A 19,898-nucleotide genomic window follows, 5' to 3' on the forward strand; every position below is an offset into this window, starting at 1 on the left:
TTTGGACCTGGTAATATCTAATAATACTGAACTTATCTCTAACATTTGTGTGGGTGAGCATTTGGGGAACAGTGATCACAACATGGTCTCCTTTGAGATAATGCTACAGAGACAGCTCTATAAGGGAGTAACTAAAACGCTCAATTTTAGACGTGCAGACTTTGCCAGTATAAGGGCATCTCTGCAATGTGTCAACTGGGAAAGGCTTTTCATGGGGTTAGACACAGAAGGAAAATGGAACATCTTTAAAACATTGCTTTGCAAGTATACACAACAGTATATTCCCCTTGTAAGCAAGGAGAGGCATCGCAAAGCAAAACCTTTACGGCTGAATAAAAGAGTTAGGGTCGAGGTTGGTAATAACAAACGTGCTTTTAAAGCATTCAAGTTAGCTGGGACAGCGGAAACTTTCATCAGGTACAAGGAAGCAAATAAAGCATGCAAAAAAGCTATCAGGCAAGCTAAAATAGAGATGGAAAGGGATATTGCAGCTAGGAGTAAAAAGAATCCAAAATTATTTTTTAATTATGTGAATAGTAAAAAAATGAAGCAAGAAGGGGTGGGAACTTTATTATCACGGGGGGTAAGTTGGTTGATGAGAACGGGGAAAAAGCTGAAATTTTGAACTCTTATTTTTCATCTGTCTATACATCTGAGGAGCCAGATAATGAAGGCTTCCCTTTTAATATGCCCAGTTCTAGTAATTTCGCTACTGACGCATGGGTCACTCAGGAGGAAATTCAAAAGAAACTTGAACATGTAAAGGTAAACAAAGGTCCAGGACCTGATGGGATTCATCCCAGGGTATTAAATGAGCTGAGCGCTGTGATTGCCAAGCCTCTTCACATAATTTTTCAGGATTCGTTGAGGTTTGGCATGGTGCCGAGAGACTGGCGGATTGCTAATGTGGTGCCATTATTTAAAAAGGGATCTCGTTCTCAGCCTGAAAACTATAGGCCTGTTAGTCTGACATCAGTAGTAGGAAAGCTTCTGGAAGGGGTAATAAGGGATAGGATAGTTGAATACATTGCAGTTCACAATACTATTAGTTTGTGCCAGCATGGTTTTATGCCTAACAGATCTTGCCAGACTAATTTAGTTGCCTTTTATGAGGAGGTGAGCAGGAACCTTGATGCTGGAATGGCAGTTGATGTCATCAAATTGAGGAATATTGGCCTAGAACATAATATTTGTAATTGGATAGAGAACTGGCTGAAGGATAGAGTACAAAGAGTGGTGGTAAATGGAACATTTTCTAATTGGGCCAGTGTGGTTAGTGGAGTACCGCAGGGGTCAGTCCTTGGTCCTTTGCTTTTTAACTTGTTTATTAATGACCTGGAGGTGGGCATAGAGAGTACTGTGTCTATTTTTGCTGATGACACTAAATTGTGCAAAACTATAAGTTCCATGCAGGATGCTGCCGCTTTGCAGAGCGATTTGACAAAATTGGAAAACTGGGCAGCAAACTGGAAAATGAGGTTCAATGTTGAGGTTGCAAAGTTATGCACTTTGGTAGAAATAATATAAACGCAAACTATCTACTGAATGGTAGTGTGTTGGGGGCATCCTTAATGGAGAAGGATCTAGGGGTTTTTGTAGATCACAAGTTGTCTAATTCCAGGCAGTGTCATTCTGTGGCTACTACAGCAAATAAAGTGCTGTCTTGTATAAAAAAGGGCATTGACTCAAGAGATGAGAACATATTTTTGCCTCTTTATAGGTCCCTGGTAAGGCCTCACCTTGAGTATGCAGTGCAGTTTTGGGCTCCAGTCCTTAAGAAGGATATTAATGAGCTGGAGAGAGTGCAGAGACGTGCAACTAAACTGGTAAAGGGGATGGAAGATTTAAGCTATGAGGTGAGACTGTCGAGGTTGGGGTTGTTTTCTCTGGAAAAGAGGCGCTTGCGAGGGGACATGATTACTCTGTACAAGTACATTAGAGGGGATTATAGGCAGTTGGGGGATGTTCTTTTTTCCCATAAAAACAATCAGCGCACCAGAGGTCACCCCTATAGATTAGAGGAACAGAGCTTCCATTTGAAGCAGCGTAGGGGGTTCCTCACGGTGAGGGCAGTGAGGTTGGGGATTGCCCTTCCTAGTGATGTGGTAATGGCAGACTCTGTTAATGCCTTTAAGAGGAGCCTGGATGAGTTTTTTAACAAGCAGAATATCCAAGGCTATTGTGATAATATCTACAGTTAGTATTACTGGTTGTATATATATAGTTTATGTATGTGAGTGTATAGATTGGTTAGTATAGGTTGTGTGCTGGGTTTACTTGGATGGGTTGAACTTGATGGACAATGGTCTTTTTTCAACCCTATGTAACTATGTAACTATGTAACCTAGTGGGCACTGAGGACCACAACCCAGGAGGATTCCTCTAGGACAGCGCTGTCCAACTTCTGTGGTACCGAGGGCCGGAATTTTTCTGGCCAAAGCGGTAGTGGGCCGATAATGAAAACCAGTTTGACCACTCCCCGTTTTTAAACCACACCCACTTAAAACCACACCCATGTTATCACAAGAGCTTTTAAGACTATACCCACATTAATGGTGGTAGTGCAGCAAAACCCAAAATGGTTGGTGCTCACTGTAGGGATATCATCCTTCATTCATATGTGAAATATTATGTCTTCCCCTGTGGATAGCACAGCAACCCCCAGCACATAATTACACATCTTAGGGACCATATAATGACAATTTTAAAATCTAACAAACTCCCAGAACAAACCCCTGCCAGGTTCACCTCCCACAGGCAGCATAGGGCAGGCAGAGTATGGCACACACAGGCAGCATGGGGCAGGTAGAGTATGGCACACACAGGCAGGGTAGGGCAGGCAGAGTATGGCACACACAGGCAGCATAGGGAAGGCAGAGTATGGCACACACAGGCAGCACAGGGCAGGTAGAGTATGGCACACACAGGCAGCATAGGGCAGGTAGAGTATGGCACACACAGGCAGGGTAGGGCAGGCAGAGTATGGCACACACAGGCAGCATAGGGCAGGCAGAGTATGGCACACACAGGCAGCATAGGGCAGGCAGAGTATGGCACACACAGGCAACATAGGGCAGGCAGAGTATGGGACTCACAGGCAGCATAGGGCATGTAGAGTATGGCACACACAGGCAGCATAGGGCAGGTAGAGTATGGCACACACAGGCAGCATAGGGCAGGCAGAGTATGGCACACACAGGCAGCATAGGGCAGGCAGAGTATGGCACACACAGGCAAGATAGGGCAGGGAGAGTATGGGACACACAGGCAGCATAGGGCAGAGAGAGTATGGCACACATAGGCAGGGTAGGACAGGCAGAGTATGGCACACACAGGCAGCATAGGGCAGGCAGAGTATGGCACACACAGGCAGCATAGGGCAGGCAGAGTATGGCACACACAGGCAACATAGGGCAGGCAGAGTATGGGACACACAGGCAGCATAGGGCATGTAGAGTATGGCACACACAGGCAGCATAGGGCAGGTAGAGTATGGCACACACAGGCAGCATAGGGCAGGCAGAGTATGGCACACACAGGCAGCATAGGGCAGGCAGAGTATGGCACACACAGGCAAGATAGGGCAGGGAGAGTATGGGACACACAGGCAGCATAGGGCAGAGAGAGTATGGCACACATAGGCAGGGTAGGACAGGCAGAGTATGTGCTATACTCTGCCTGCCCTACCCTGCCAGTTGTGCCATACTCTCTCTGCCCTATGCTGCCTGTGTGTATGGCACACACAGACAGCATACATTGACACAATGCTGGCACTGCTCCTGCGGTCTGTCTGAGGTGTGAACAGGGGAACAATGTGCGTGATTAGAGCCTGAGGTGTGAACAATGCAGGGGGTGAACAATGTAGGGATTAAAAAGTGTGAACAGTACAGGAGATTACATATTTAAACAATACAGGGGGATTACAGCCTGAATCTGAGGTGAGAACCATTTATTCTCAGTACTGATACCATTTAAAGCTTCCACAAAGGTAAACCATCAAAGCATCAAAAATGCACAGTTCAGTTAAATGTAGAATGTCCCTTCCCAAGAGCTGTTATACCCCAGTAGTCGCTCCCGTGTAGCAGGTACACAAACAAAACCTATCCTCACACAGGGGCTCCACACTTGTAGCCTTGCCAGTATTCTCCCTTAGGTGGATCACTCACCTGGGGGCTCTCAGAGGCAGACACACTGGAGTTCACACAGAGCTCTGCAGTGCAGACACTCTCCCCAGTGGTACCGGTCACCTCCTGGATCTCTAGCAGCCTGGCCGGAAACAAGATGGGCTCTCTCTTTACAGCTGGGGCTTTAGGTCTTTCTTCTGGGCCAAGCTCCACACAGGATGAAGATGCAGCCTGTCTGATTTCCTGTACAGTCTCTATCACACTGGTTCTGGCTGAATCTGGAGTTGGAGCCCTCTTATAACCTGCTGGCCCCACCCTTGGTTTTGGCTCAAACCCAGGCACTCCCTGGATCCTCCTTTTCTCCCAGAAGTGCACTGGGGCTCCCAGCCAACTGTATTATTTCTCTGCATGTAACTGGGCTGTATGATGTCACAGGCAGAACAGGGGGAGGGGTTCTCTGATCCCCTACACCAGTGCTGTCCAACTTCTGTTGTACCGAGGGCCGGAATTTTACCGGCCTACGTGGTGGAGGGCCGATAATGGAAGCCAGTTTTGACCACTCCCCTTTTTGAAACCGCACCCACTTGAAACCACACCCATGTTATCACATGACCATACCCATATTAATGGTTGTAGTACAGCAAAAACCTCCCATACTCTGCCTGCCCTACCCTGCCTGTGTGTGCCATACTCTGCCTGCCCTACCCTGCCTTTGTGTGTGCCATACTCTGCCTTCCCTACCCTGCCTGTGTGTGCCATACTCTGCCTGCCCTACCCTGCCTGCATGCCATACTTTCACTGTGTTTGCCATTCTTGGCTGGTTTGTGCCATACTTGGCCTGTGTGTGCAATACTCTGCCTGCCCTACCCTGCCTGTGTGTGCCATACTCTGCCTTCCCTACCCTGCCTGTGTGTCCATACTCTGCTTGCCCTATGCTGCCTGTGTGTATGGCACACACAGGCAGCCTATAGTGACACAATGCTGGCACTGCTCCTACAGTCTGCGCAATAACTATATATTAAAAAACTTTTTAATTGCAGTACCACCTCAGTATATGTTCTTTTTGTAGTATGCAGGGATTATTTGTGGGTTTCTACTGCTCCTGAGGTGTGAACAGGGGAACAATATGGGTGATTACAGCCTGAGCCTGAGGTGTGAACACTGCAGGGGGTGAACAATGCAGAGATTAAAAGGTGTGAACAACACAGGGGATTACATATTTAAACAATACAGCCTGATTACAGCCTGAATCTGAGGTGAGAACCATGCAGGGGGGGGGCAGTTAATCACAGTACTGATACCATTTAAAGTTTACACAAGAGTAAGCCATCAAAGCAGCCAGACAGGTGGGGGGCCACACAGAGGGGGGTCCCGCGGGCCGCCAGTTGGACAGCACTGCCCTACACCATTTATTTTTGCAAAGTACACATTCTGATAAATCCAGTATGGGAAAGATGTCTTTCTACACCAAGCTTCTGAACTGTAAAGCTATGCTAAAACCATGTAATGGACAATAATGCAGGGATATAAATGCAATAAAACCACAAAAATTGTGCAAATCAATGAAACAACAAAGCCAACAGTGTAATTAGTTGTAAAATACCTGATCCAATAGTCACACTGCCAAATACACAGTTTTTTTGGCTACAAACAAAACACAAAATAGTAGAGTGAATAAATTAAAATAGGAGCAAAGTTTCCCCAAAGCAAACTTTAGTAAATAAGGGTGTAAATTAGGGTCACTTACCAATTTTTGTACCACAAGGACCCCTGGCAGTGATAAGGGTTAGTCGCTGCAATGGTCACAAGGGATGTGATGATGTCAGAACACTCTCATTGCCATTGTTTTCATTGGGGGGGGGGTGTTGCAGGTGACCCTAAGGTGATTTACGATGCATGCAAAATCAATGGTGACCCATTAGTATGTGTGTGTTGCTGATCACCTATGAATTTATACATGGGGGGCCCAGGCCCACAAAGGCATACCCCTGTTCCAGATACAGGTGTGACTAGTGCTGTTGAAAACCTACATAGGGCAGAAGAGATTCTTATTCCTTTAATGCTTATAAGCAATGCAAATTAGCTTTGTAGAACCAGACAAGTACTCTGTGTTTTATATCTTCTCCGCACACTAAAGCAGTCAAGCAATACATCGGGCTGGTGATCCCCCATACCACTGGCACCTATAGACCATCCTGTCCATATCTGTCAAATATCTTGCAAATGCTTAAGAATTTCCAATGCATGTGCTTGAAATTACATTAATAGACATTACGAATGCATTTGTTTGGGGATGAACCATTTCTTCAACTGCAATTATGTATGTAACCACAAGTGCGCTCTAACTAAAATAGATGCAAATGTTGAATCTCCTCATTGCGCTTCTTTATAGTTGCCTTAAGTATCAATGTGCCCGACTGTTGTGCTCTGAAAAGTGTGCAAGTGTGAATTGTGACACTAGGGAATGCTATGAAACACTGGAATTACTGCCAACCTGGCAGTGGTAGTAGAGTCTCCAAAAGAGGTTAGATCAGTAAGCACCATAGACCTGCAATAAAATATTAATTTCTATTGCCATGTGCCAGAAATATTAACCTCAGTTTGCATCCTACTCACAACAAAGAGCTCGGGCACAGTTTCAGAATGTTATATAGTTACATAGGGTTGAAAAAAGACCAGAGTCTATCAAGTTCAACCCTTCCAAGTAAACCCAGCACACACAAACCTACTGTATACTTACCTAACTATATACACAAACATTAATACTAACTGTAGATATTAGTATCACAATAGCCTTGGATATTATGCTTGTTCAAGAACTCATCCAGGCCCCTCTTATAGGCATTAACAGAATCTGCCATTACCACATCTCTAAGAAGGGCATTCCCCAACCTCACTGCCTCACCGTGAAAAAGCATGTACTCTGCATCAGATGAAAGCTCCGTTCCACTAAAGGGGGGGCCCTCTGGTGCACTGATCGCTTTTATGGGAAAAAAGAACACCCCTTATCTGCCTATAATCCCCTCTAATGTATTTGTACAGAGTAATCATGTCCCCTCGCAAGTGCCTTTTTTCCCAGAAAAAAACAACCCCAACCTTGACAGTCTCACCTCATAGTTTAAATCTTCCATCCCCTTTACCAGTTTAGTTAAAGTCTCTGCACTCTCTCCAGCTCATTAATATCGGGGACTGGAGCCCAAAACTGCACTGCATACTCAAGGTGAGGCCTTACCAGGGACCTATAAAGAGGCAAAATTATGTTTTCATCCCTTGAGTCAATGCCCTTTTTTATACAAGACAGCACTTTATTTGCTTTAGTAGCCACAGAATGACACTGCCTGGCATTAAACAACTTTTTATCTACAAAAAACCCCAGTTCCTTCTCCATTAAGGATACCCCCAACACACTACCATTTAGTAGATAGCTCGCATTTATAAATAGAAACCATACTTTCTATGCCCACCTCCAGTCATTAATAAACAAGTTAAAAAGCAAAGGACCAAGGACTGACCCCTGCAGTTCTCCACTAACAACACTGGCCCAATTAGAAAATGTTCCATTTACCACCACTCTTTGTAATCTATCCTTCAGCCAGTTCTCTATCCAATTACAAATATTATGTTCTAGGCCAACATTCCTCAATTTTATCATTAAACTTCTGTGAGGTACTGTATCAAACGCTTTAGCAAAGTCCAAGTAGATGGACATCAACTGCCATTCTAGCATCGAGGTTTCTGCTCACCTCCTCATAAAAGACTAAATTAGTCTGACAAACTAATAGTATTGTGAACTGCAATGTATTCAAGTACCCTATCCCTTATTACCCCTTCCAAAAGCTTTCCTACTACTGATGTCAGACAGTTTTCAGGCTGAGAACGGGATCCCTTTTTAAATAACGGCACTACTTTAGCAGTCCGCCAGTCTCTTGGCACCATGCCAGACCTCAATGAATCCTGAAAAATTAAGTGAAGCGGTTTGACATCACAGCGCTCAGCTCATTTAATACCCTGGGATGCATCCCATCCGGCCCTGGACCTTTTTTACCTTTACATAGCTTTTGCTGCATTGTATCTGATGAAAGTTTCTGCTGTCCCAGCTAACTTTTAAAGCACGTTTTTTTCTTACCAACCTTGACACCAACACTTTTATTCAGCCATAAAGGTTTTGCTTTGCGATGCCTCTCCTTGCTTACAAGGGGAATATACTGTTGTGTATACTTGCTAAGCAATATTTTAAAGATGTTCAATTTTCCTTCTGTGTTTAACCCCATGAAAAGCCTTTCCCAGTTGACACATTGCAGAGATGCCCTTATACTGGCAAAGTCTGCGCATCTAAAATTTAGCGTTTTAGTTACTCCCTTATAGAGCTGTCTCTGCAGCATTATCTCAAAGGAGACCATGTTGTGATCACTGTTCCCCAAATGCTCACCCACACAAATGTTAGAGATGAGTTCATTATTATTAGATATTACCAGGTCATTCCTAGTAGGTTCTTGAACCGCCTGAAATAAAAAGTTGTAATTTAGCATATTTACAAACCTACTAGCTTTTTCTGACTTGGCCACCCCATTACTCCAGTCAATGTCAGGATAATTAAAGTCCCCCATAATAACAACTTGACCTAGTTGTGAAGCCTCCTCCATTTGCAATAGTAGCTGTGTCTCATCCCCCTCACTTATACGGGGTGGTTTATAGTATACACCAATGATGCAGGGATTCCACATTTTCCTTGGTAATGTCTTTAGCACAGGGCTTTAAATCTGACTTTACATAAAGAAAAACCCCTCCACCCTTTTTAATCTCTCTGTCCATCCGAAAAAAGTGTGTAACCATTTAAATTCACAGCCCACTCACATTTTTCATCCATTCTACCTTCAGCGCTGAATCGGCAGATAGAGGTATAAATCCTTTTGTTTCTACCTCCATATCTAACGATTCAGCCCTAAACGGCTGCGGAGGGTGGGAACGATCTTTCGTGCAACCGATGGGCACACAAAAGATCGAAAATTGCCATGTGTGTGGCCACCTTTAGAGCTAAGGTGAATATTAGTCTGTTTCCCTTGTAGCAATGGAAGCTCCTTAATGGATATACTATATGCCCCCCTTGCTACCCCATAACCCTTTGCTAATTCCACTGCCCCGTATACACTAGCTTTCCTATAAAACTCTAGCTCACCAACCCCCCCCCTTGTCTAGTTTAAACACTTCTCCAGCCTCTTAACCATTCTCTCCCCTAGCACAGCTACGTCATGTCTATATAGATTGTACCCCAAAGAAAAGTCAGCCCAGTGCACTAGGAATCCAAACCCTTCCTTCACCAAGACTTTAGCCATGCATTTAGCTCCCTAAGCTTCTGCTGTCTCCCTAAACTTGCACGTGGCACCGGAAAAAATGACATTTCAGGACCTTTACTTAATCTTAGAGCCTAGATCCCTGAACTAACTCTTTAAGGTCCTCCACCTACCATTCATTTTGTCATTAGTACCAAAATGTACCAAGACAGCCAGGTCATGCCCAGCCCCACTGAAAAATTTGTCAACCCGATCAACCACATGCCGAACCCTGGCACCAGGAAGACAGCAAACTGTTCGGTTGTAGTTATGCGATCAACAGATTACCCTGTCCACTTTCTTAATGATTGAATTAGGAGCCTGCAGTGTAATGGACAATGTTTACTATGTTAAATAAATAGACTGATACATATTGTATCCCTGGATAACTATAAAACTGGGTCAAGTAATAGAAAAAAACCCAGCATGCATTTAGTGGTCTAGTGTCCTGTATGTAAAATGAAAACTGTATGGATGCTTTTTGCGGCAAAACTTACTTTAGAAGTAGAAAGTATTATATTATTAGTGGAGGTCACATATCTAGGTGTCTAGTTTTCAGTGACTTAAACTGAAATAAGATGATGTTTTTAAATGTAAAAAATAAAAGTTTTTCGTATTCAGTCTTGTGAGTGCGGGATATTTTTTCATAATGTCTATGCTTCTGACATTCTGCACCCAGGCATCTGTGACCCATTTATGAGACGTGAGTGCCTGATTTTCTGTGTCTGTATATATATATATATCTTTTTTTTTTCTTCAGGCGGATGCAGTCATTGTTATCAGTGAATTTGCTTTTAATATTGCTGAAAAAGAAGTGAAACACATGCTGTCTAGCAGTGATTTTGCAAAATACTGGAAAGAAAAGCCCTACAATTACAAACTAATGCTCCTTGCATATCCAGAAAAGGTATGACCATGTTTGAATCATACAAGGGCTATAGCAGAATGAATATGACTGTTCAAAAATTATTTTGGTTACAGAACTCCTCAGTCACTATCCTTGTATTACATTGTAGGGGGTACAGTATTCCTTGAATATGCGCAACTTTGTTTGTACAGGCAACTACAACCTTGTTCCTTTTAAAAATTGCATTGCAGTACCCATGTAAATGGAGATTTTATTAGTTGAATTATAATTTCATAAAAATATATTCTGAAAATTCTAGTTTTTTCAATAGTATAGAGAACAGCAGAGGTACAGTAGATGGAATGAGACAGGTGGGTCATTGCTGCTGTGCCCCACAGCACCCAAGGCAGGAACCAACTCCAAGTTCTAGTTCTTAGCAAGACACACACTGAGTGGCCTAACATGTCCACTATTTATTCTGATACCAGTTGCTTACTACCAATACTAAATTGATTAACAGATAATTATCTTTTCATGCAAGACTCACTGTTCTGCAGCTAACTTGCAACTTTATTAGAGCTCCAATTTAGTAATAGAAGCGATCACACTATTGGCACTTTTATTTTTTCTACTCTTTTGTTTTTTTCCAACATTAACTTTAGTATCTTTAGGTTTTCAGAGAGTCTGAAAGTCGTTTATAGTATTCTAAAAATTCTATTTACAATTTTGCCAGAACCAAGGCTGGCAATATGGAAAAGATGACTCAGAAGCTATTACACAACTGGAAGGAGAAGAAAGGAATAAAAGAACAGAAGAGTTGAGATTAATCAGCGACATTTTCAAGATGAAAGACATGATGGTATCACTGTAGGATAAATTGATGTTATTGTAGTACTGTATCATATAACTGTACAGTTTAAGAGCTAATACCACATGAATGGAATATACTAAGCTACTGTATAGGAGGGACACAGTATTAGATGCAAAGTGAAATATGGGGAAGTATTTTGGAGCATATTTATAAAAAGAAGCAGGCACCTTTGGTACCAGGCAAAGGAACATATAATATAGCATCTTAAAATCAATGTAAAATCATCTTCATATTGTATTATAAAGGCAGAGGAACTGGCAATAATCTATAGCAGTAGTTACTAAGGGAGTCAGAGAGGGAGCAGAACATTGTATTAAGGAGATTATGTTTCAAGTGAGAGTCAAGGTAGAAATATACAAGGCAAGGTCTCACAGCTGTAGCTGAATTACATATGGTTCATAGTGTTAAATTTTGTTTTGACACACACACACACGAAGGCTAAACATTCAATGGAGTCATTGCTAGGTACCCAGATAATCTGTAAGGAAATTTCTTTCTTAGTCAGTCTTTTCTCCTCCTTTCTCATTTTCTTCTTCCCTCCCTCCCTCTTCATCCAACCATAACCTGACTTCTGACACCCAGGAACCAGCCCACTATACAGACCCACATCTGACCTGCTTATCTCTGTCATCACCAGATGAGGCTGGGCATATAAATGAAAGCCTGTGGTGTTGAGCCAGGGAGGCATGCTAGATAAGACTGGTGAAAGGCCCACAAACCTGTCCATGACCCACTAAGGAAGTTAATCCTTTGCCCAAACTTACCTGACCCATGGGTCCCAGGTAAGGGTGTGCACTACTACTCCTCCATTATCCTAATCTTCCGTTTAAATTCCCCTCCAGCCTTTCCTTTCCCAAATTTCTTTTCCCATCCTCTCCACAATTCCTCGTTACTCACCTCCCATTACTTGTGTGCATCTGTTTTATGTTACCCCCACCCCCCAGCCTTCTTGTCAGCATCTTATCTTATCTAATGCTTTTCCCATTACACCCCTTCCCTTGCATATGCACCCCCAGGCATAGGGAGTTTACAAAATGCATGAAAGCTCTAAAGGACCTATTTGCTATTGTGCAGCTTTCACTCAAAGTATCGGCAAAATGTTTTTTTATAAGACAAAAAAGTTCTCCATTGGTTGGAAAAGGAAAAAAAATATTCCAGTGCAAAACTGCATGTGAAAAGCATTTCTTAGTAAAAGGAAAACTATACTTTTAGAATAAATACTTAACAAACAGATAATATGGTATAAACTAAGTGGACTATTTAATCTTGCCAAACTGGAAAAATTGCCCTTTTACATTCTTTATATCATTTTACATCCTTTTTCCTAGAGCCGCCATTTAGCGAAGGGCTGTGTGCTCCCTCAGAGATCACCTGACAGGAAATAATGCAGCTCTAACTGTAACAGGAAGTAGTGTGGGGGCAAAAGGCAGAACTCTGCCCATTAATTGGCTGATGGGGCCTAGCATGTATGTGTGCCTTGGCTTGTTTGTGTGCACTGTGAATCCTATGATCCCAGGGGGCGGCAAATTTTCTATTTAGGATTACCCAATGGCACACACTACTAAAAACTATATGTTGATGAAAATTGTTTATTTAGATGAAACAGGGTTTGTTTTGTGTTTGGTGCGATATAGTTTTATAGAAACCTACATTATTCAAGGGTATAGTTTTCATTTAAGTTTAGATACTTCCTGACACCCTCAAAAGCACTTGGTTCTGATATTTCTCCAATTTTTTTACATTTATACCTCTGCTCTTGTCTGAATAGAAAACAGAATAGAAGATTATGTGGCTATGAAGAAATGTATTGTATAATTTCCTTCAGTCTCAGTATCCTTTTAGTCACGGGGTCTGTAGAGGTCAAGAACCTATTACTCCTCTACCAGTCATCCTAGGAAAAAGCTAAACTCAGCACATAACATACAGCATCCAAAAGGAGACAAAGTAAATGGGGAAAAAGCCGACTAAATACACAGGCACAAATCTCAATGTCTGACCCAGAGACCAGATAAAGACAGGTGTCAAATACCATTCATGGCTCTCTACAGAACTACACAATGAGAACCCTTCTTGTTTAAAACAGGAACTTAGAAATAGATTTATTTGAAGATGTTCAGTCAACAAATACAAACTTGATATTTTCACTTTAAGTTACTGGTCCTTTAATAAGTAAAGAGACTGTAATCTATTATTTCCTTTAGTTACATGGTTTAGGAGGAGAGGAGTGATTTTGCATCTTACAGATTTTTTACAAAACAAAAGTGGATGAAATAGAAAAACTAACAACTGCATATAAATAAAGTATCTTTAGTATCTTATGTCCCAAACCTATGAAAAAACAGTAAATTGTAGTTTAGCTAAGGACCACTGATCATGTCAATACAAACAGCTGAGACCCTGTCATTAGGGAGAAAGGATAAAATATAATTGTTTATACAAACAGAAAAATAGCTTTTTCAGCATCCTGTGATACTCTACGACTGTAGTTTGTTCAAGTCGATGCTCTGATGCTCTTTATTATGAGTGGATGAAGCAGAGACAATTAACAGCTGTAGATGTGGGAGGAGTAACAATGCAAACTGACCATTTCTGTCGATAGCCTAGTTATGTGATAGCTGACCAAATATACACTTATATACATATATAAGTGAGACCTAACCAGGGTCATTACAGCTATTGTTGAAATACTGTTCCCTGCATCAAGACAATCTTAGTTGTTGGTAGGATGCTGGGAATTTAATAACAACTGAAGAGCTGAAGTTTAGAAATCCAATATATAGAAGTATATACAAGTGCCCTTCTGCTCTACCTAATGCTGCTATTGCTGCCCTATAGTTAAGCCTGAAGAATTTCCTGTTTAAATTTGACTATAAGTCCCTGCCTTACTCAAGCGGAATAAAATGTATTCTTAAAGCTGCCCTCTCTTTCAGCCCTTAAATAGGATGAATGATCTTAGTTTTAGTGGTGTCCACCTCTATCATCCCCTACTGCTGTCTTCTGTAGTGTGATTCAGGCTTTATTAAACATTGCCTCAAAATGTTTCCCTGCTTTCAGCCCCAAGCGCCACAGTTTTAAACTAATCTCACACTTTTGTACATTGTCTCAGCTCACTGCAAAATTAAACTAGTGCTGCTCATCTCTGTAAGCCACCAGCATAGTTACATAGGGTTGAAAAAAACCCAGAGTCCATAAAGTTCAACCCTTCCAAGTAAACCCAGCACCCACACAAAGCTATACTTACCTATCTCTACACTCACATACAGACCCACACTAACCTATCTATACACTCACATACAGACCCATACTGACCTATCTATACACTCACATACAGACACACACTGACCTATCTATCCACTCACATACAGACCCATACTGACCTATCTATACACTCACATAAGACCCACACTGACCTATCTATCCACTCACATACAGACCCACACTGACCTATCTATACACTCACATACAGACCCATACTGACCTATCTATCCCCTCACATACAGACCCACACTGACCTATCTATCCACTCACATACAGACCCATACTGACCTATCTATACACTCACATACAGACCCACACTGACCTATCTATCCACTCACATACAGACCCACACTGACCTATCTATACACTCACATACAGACCCACACTGACCTATCTATACACTCACATACAGACCCATACTGACCTATCTATCCACTCACATACAGACCCATACTGACCTATCTATCCACTCACATACAGACCCATACTGACCTATCTATCCACTCACATACAGACCCATACTGACCTATCCATCCACTCACATACAGACCCACACTGACCTATCTATCCACTCACATACAGACCCACACTGACCTATCTATACACTCACATACAGACCCATACTGACCTATCTATCCACTCACATACAGACCCACACTGACCTATCTATACACTCACATACAGACCCATACTGACCTATCTATCCACTCACATACAGACCCACACTGACCTATCTATACACTCACATACAGACCCATACTGACCTATCTATCTACTCACATACAGACCCATACTGACCTATCTATCCACTCACATACAGACCCATACTGACCTATCTATCCACTCACATACAGACCCATACTGACCTATCTATACACTCACATACAGACCTATACTGACCTGTCTATCCACTCAACCCATACTGACCTATCTATCCACTCACATACAGACCCATACTGACCTATCTATACACTCACATACAGACCCATACTGACCTATCTATACACTCACATACAGACCCATACTGACCTATCTATATACTCACATACAGACCCATACTGACCTATCTATACACTCACATACATAAACTATATATACAACCACTAATACTAACTGTAGATATTAGTATCACAACAGCCTTGGATATTATGCTTATTCAAGAACTCATCCAGGCCCCTCTTAAAGGCATTAACAGAGTCTGCCATTACTAGGAAGGGCATTCCCCAACCTCACTGCCCTCACTGTGAAAAACCACCTACGCTGCTTCAAATGGAAGCTCTGTTCCTCTAATCTAAAGGGGTGACCTCTGGTGCGCTGATTGTTTTTATGGGAAAAAAGAACATCCCCCATCTGCCTATAATCCCCTCTAATGTACTAGTACAGAGTAATCATGTCCCCTTGCAACAACCCCAACCTCGACAGTCTAACCTGAATATATTACCTTTCCCATAGTTGCACATGTCCCAAAGTTCTGTACCATGGGATTATTGCTTAGTACTATAGAAAATCACATTTACCTGCCCTTTGTAGCAAAGTTGTACTTCATAAGGGCTTTTCTATGCCTCATGAAACACATCATGGACTCCCATTACCTCCTGCAGTAGATCATAAACTCTCTGTCCTCTTCAGTACAATAGACAGCTCTATAATATCTATAGCAGTGCATGGATATTGTTTGCATCACCACATTCATCTACTGTAGTAGCCCCCCATACCTGTTTAACACATTTACTCAGCCTTCTAGTACACAATGCAGAAGATCCATAGCTCCAATAGCCCTTTTTCTTTTCCTCTTTTCAATAATATTACTGTTGAAGCCAGCTTTAAACATACTTACCTTGGTTCTTTTATAGGACTCAGAAAAGGAGGAGTTGGAAGAAAACATCATTACAGCATTTATATTACCTGTATTACACACTTCCATTCTTGCACAACCTACAGAACAGGTACCAATTCTTGCCTATTATTGTCCATTAAAATATGTATACATATATATCATATGACCATTAACACAAATGCGCTGTGGTCTAGTCAGCCTGTACAAGAAGAATTTTCATTCTGTGGCAGTTAAGTCCTTTTATCCACGTAACGTTCTGTGGGGATAACTAATGTTTAAATACTGTACATACATCAAAATCACAGTTGTCCCATGTCTAGAAAAATAGTTTAGTGCCACTGGCAACAAGTAACTTCATATCATTTATTTAATTTAAATATACATGTTAATATGTATATTATGTTAATTCTTTTCTTCATTTGTCTGTTAAACAGGGGGAAGAATATAAGGTATTTCAGGAAAATGAAAAGTTTTTGAAGCACACTGGAATTAGCAATCTCATAACTGAAATGGATACATTTGTGTCATCGAGACAAAAATCAACCACTGAAAAGGTAACAGACTCTGTACCATGTTTTAAGATAATAAACATTTAAACAAAAAAAGAACTTCACTAGTCCACTAGTACTTCAGTGAAGACTTCCAAATGAATGATGCAGACTTATTTATACTATTTTGTGCAAGGCCACTGTTCTTCATACTTTTTTAGTTTCGAGGCGACTGTGAGATCCAACAATTTGTTGGGGTCCCATGGCTGTATCAGCCATTAAACCATAATTTCAAGGCCATCTAGGAAAATATGTGTTCACCCCAAATCTCATCTTAAGTAATCTTCTTGTTTGTTAGCTCTTGGCCTGGGTTTCTCAAATCAGGATCTGGGCCCCATTGAAGTGGGTCACCTAACATAAATGGAACCTATGGAAACTGGATCCTGACAGGTAGTTTCCATCCCATATAGAGTATAACAAACCATGAACATGGATAGATATCTGCTGCATTTCTATGCTACCATGGTTACTCTTTGTCTTTCTTTAATATTTAAGCTACCTAATATTATAATTATACATGTATAAATATATGTATCAACGTATCAATAATAAAGCAACAACATAAAACAAAGAAAATTCACTACATCTGCCAGGTAACAACTGCCATTACCAACTGCAAGTTTACTAGTAGTGACAACTTTGCAGCTGGTTATGGCAAGCTTCCTTTGTCTCTGCAAAGGGCATACACTATGTTTGCCCTAGTTTCATTAACATTTAGTTTTATTTCTTTAAATGTCCTATCTCCCCCCACCACCACCCAAACAGACTCAAAGTAGCATTCATCTCATAGTTCCAGCATCCTGTACTCAATAAAAGTCTGCTAAATATTGAATGCACCATTAAGTTTAAATTATGCAAAAAGAAAAAGGGTCCTTGCCAGTGGTATTATCCATGTTATCATGGGTAACGATTAGGTGGGTTATGTGTATCACAGATTTTAACTGAACACAATTGCACCAGTATAAAAAGAGCAGACAGGGCAGGTTTAAATTGCACAGCTTCTTTGCACCTTAGCCTATTGTGCCCTTTGCCTCTGTCACAACTACAGAGACTATGGATGCAAAACAGTTCCAGTTGTTGTCCTGCTTTTCAGTTAAAACACATTTAAAGAACCAAATGAAAAAAGTATCTGATGAGTGCATTTGAGAATTGTGTTTAATAATTTCTAATCTCAATGTTCATAGATAAGAAATAAGTTTTCACACATTTGTCAAGAGATGTCTGACAATTCAAAAGGCGTTAGAGAAGCAGCAAGAACAGTACTGTGTGTGTTAAATAACAGGGAGTAAGTATCAAGTAGACAATTTTTACTTATGTATAAAATCTGAAGAGTTTGACTGAGTTTAATTTTCTTTGAGGATAGAAAGTGTAACTATTCATTACTATGCCAATTTTGGACATTTTTTGCATTTTGTCCTTGCTCTGTATTTCTTTTTGCCAGTGTCTCCCACAGATAAACACACAGATAAACAAAATGCTGACATGTAAAACTATAGAAAAACTGCTGGAATGTATATATCAAGTTGAGTTATGAACAGCTTGGTTATATAGAAACACAGCCAGGGTCTGTAGAGGATTAAGCAACCATCTGACTTGTAGAGGCTCATAGCGCCTAGGAAGGGTTGCCAACGATTTCCTTTTCATCAATACTGTTTGTGAAATATGCCTAAGACATAGCTTAACAGGTTTCTGCAAGAACCACATTTTTAAGTGACACTAATGGAAGTTGGCAACCATAAACTCAGGGTTAGAGTGAAAATTGCCCAGTAGATTAAGGGACAGAAATACACAGTGGAGATTGAGAGCTGTACATAATATAAATTGGGAGAGAGAGACACTCAGTTGTTTGCAGGTTTTTACTGAAAAAAGAGCTGGATATTTTTATAGGCCACAAGGAATAAAATGCTTTATTTGACTGTTTCAGAATAAAAGACACCCTGGAATCTACAATTAACAGCAATCATAAGAAACTGTTGATTAACTTTACGCGGGGCATAGTAGAGTTGCTCAAAGAGATTGTAAATACTAAGGTATGTAAACATATAATGGAACTAGAATGTGATGCTTTGTAAATTATATTTTATGTATTTATTGGTTATGTACCAACTATACATTTGTAAAAGTAAATGCAGAAAGGTGAAATACCTTAATATTAATTTATCTGTATACAATAAGTTATTTCAACAGTGATATTTCAGGTATGTATAGGCTTAGGGGCTGATTTACTAATCCACAAATTCGAATCTGAATGGGAAAAATTCGGATTAGAAACAAACATTTTGCGACTTTTTCGTATTTTTGTGATTTTTTCGTCGCCGTTACGACTTTTTCGTAAATTGTTGCAACTTTTTCATAGCCGTTACGACCTGTGCGAATTGTCGCGACTTTTTTGTACGACGATTTTACGCTGATTTTACACGCCGAAGCCTGGCGATGTGTGGCGAATTTTCTCGCCCTTTTTTACACAGCATAATAAATATGCCCCTTGAATGCTTTATTAGAAAATACCTGCTAAAACTTGGCTTCTGGTCATTTGAACTAAGGCGATACGGCGAAGGATTGATCGAGCCTAGCTTGACTCCTTCCTATACATAAAGAAGGCTAGGCTCGATCAATTGATCGTCGCATAGTGGTTGCTGCTTTTTCCTTCGCCGTATCGCCTTAGTTCAAATGACCGGAAGCCAAGTTTTAGCAGGTATTTTCTAATAAAGCATTCAAAATACTAAGTGGTTTGCAGGATAGGGCAATTATTGGAGCAGGGTAGAAGAGATTTTTTACTTAAAAAAATTTAGTGTTACTTTTCCTTTTATTGGTCACGCTTTGAATGAATATGTGCTATCTGTTGGGGCCAGTGGTGGCACAAATAATGCTGTGACCTGTTTTGTCCCAACCTAAATTATCAGGTTATTAATTATTTGGAGGAAAGGAATTAAAAACTCAAGCAAAGAAACCCTTTAAGTAGACAGTATCTTTGTTAATTCCCATTTCCAATTAAATTGATACTTAAAGTATGTTTGTCTAGTTGGTAAGAGAACTACATTCCCATACATTGAAAATTGCAAAGAGGGACAAAAAGAAACACC

At 41.0% G+C, this 19,898-nt stretch overlaps 1 protein-coding gene across 2 annotated transcripts in view; it reads left to right on the forward strand.

The window, feature by feature from the left end:
• LOC100488482 overlaps positions 1-19,898 on the forward strand; it is a 127,034-nt gene that overhangs the window by 70,263 nt on the left and 36,873 nt on the right. For both annotated transcript variants that reach the window (XM_031895348.1, XM_031895347.1), the window contains exons 11-16: positions 10,215-10,361; positions 11,035-11,160; positions 16,284-16,376; positions 16,702-16,821; positions 18,000-18,100; positions 18,740-18,845. In XM_031895348.1, the coding sequence (XP_031751208.1) occupies positions 10,215-10,361; positions 11,035-11,160; positions 16,284-16,376; positions 16,702-16,821; positions 18,000-18,100; positions 18,740-18,845 (693 nt within the window). The remainder of the gene's footprint in view (positions 1-10,214; positions 10,362-11,034; positions 11,161-16,283; positions 16,377-16,701; positions 16,822-17,999; positions 18,101-18,739; positions 18,846-19,898) is intronic.

This window comes from Xenopus tropicalis, chromosome 1 (assembly GCF_000004195.4).
Source record: "Xenopus tropicalis strain Nigerian chromosome 1, UCB_Xtro_10.0, whole genome shotgun sequence".
NCBI lineage: Eukaryota > Metazoa > Chordata > Amphibia > Anura > Pipidae > Xenopus > Xenopus tropicalis.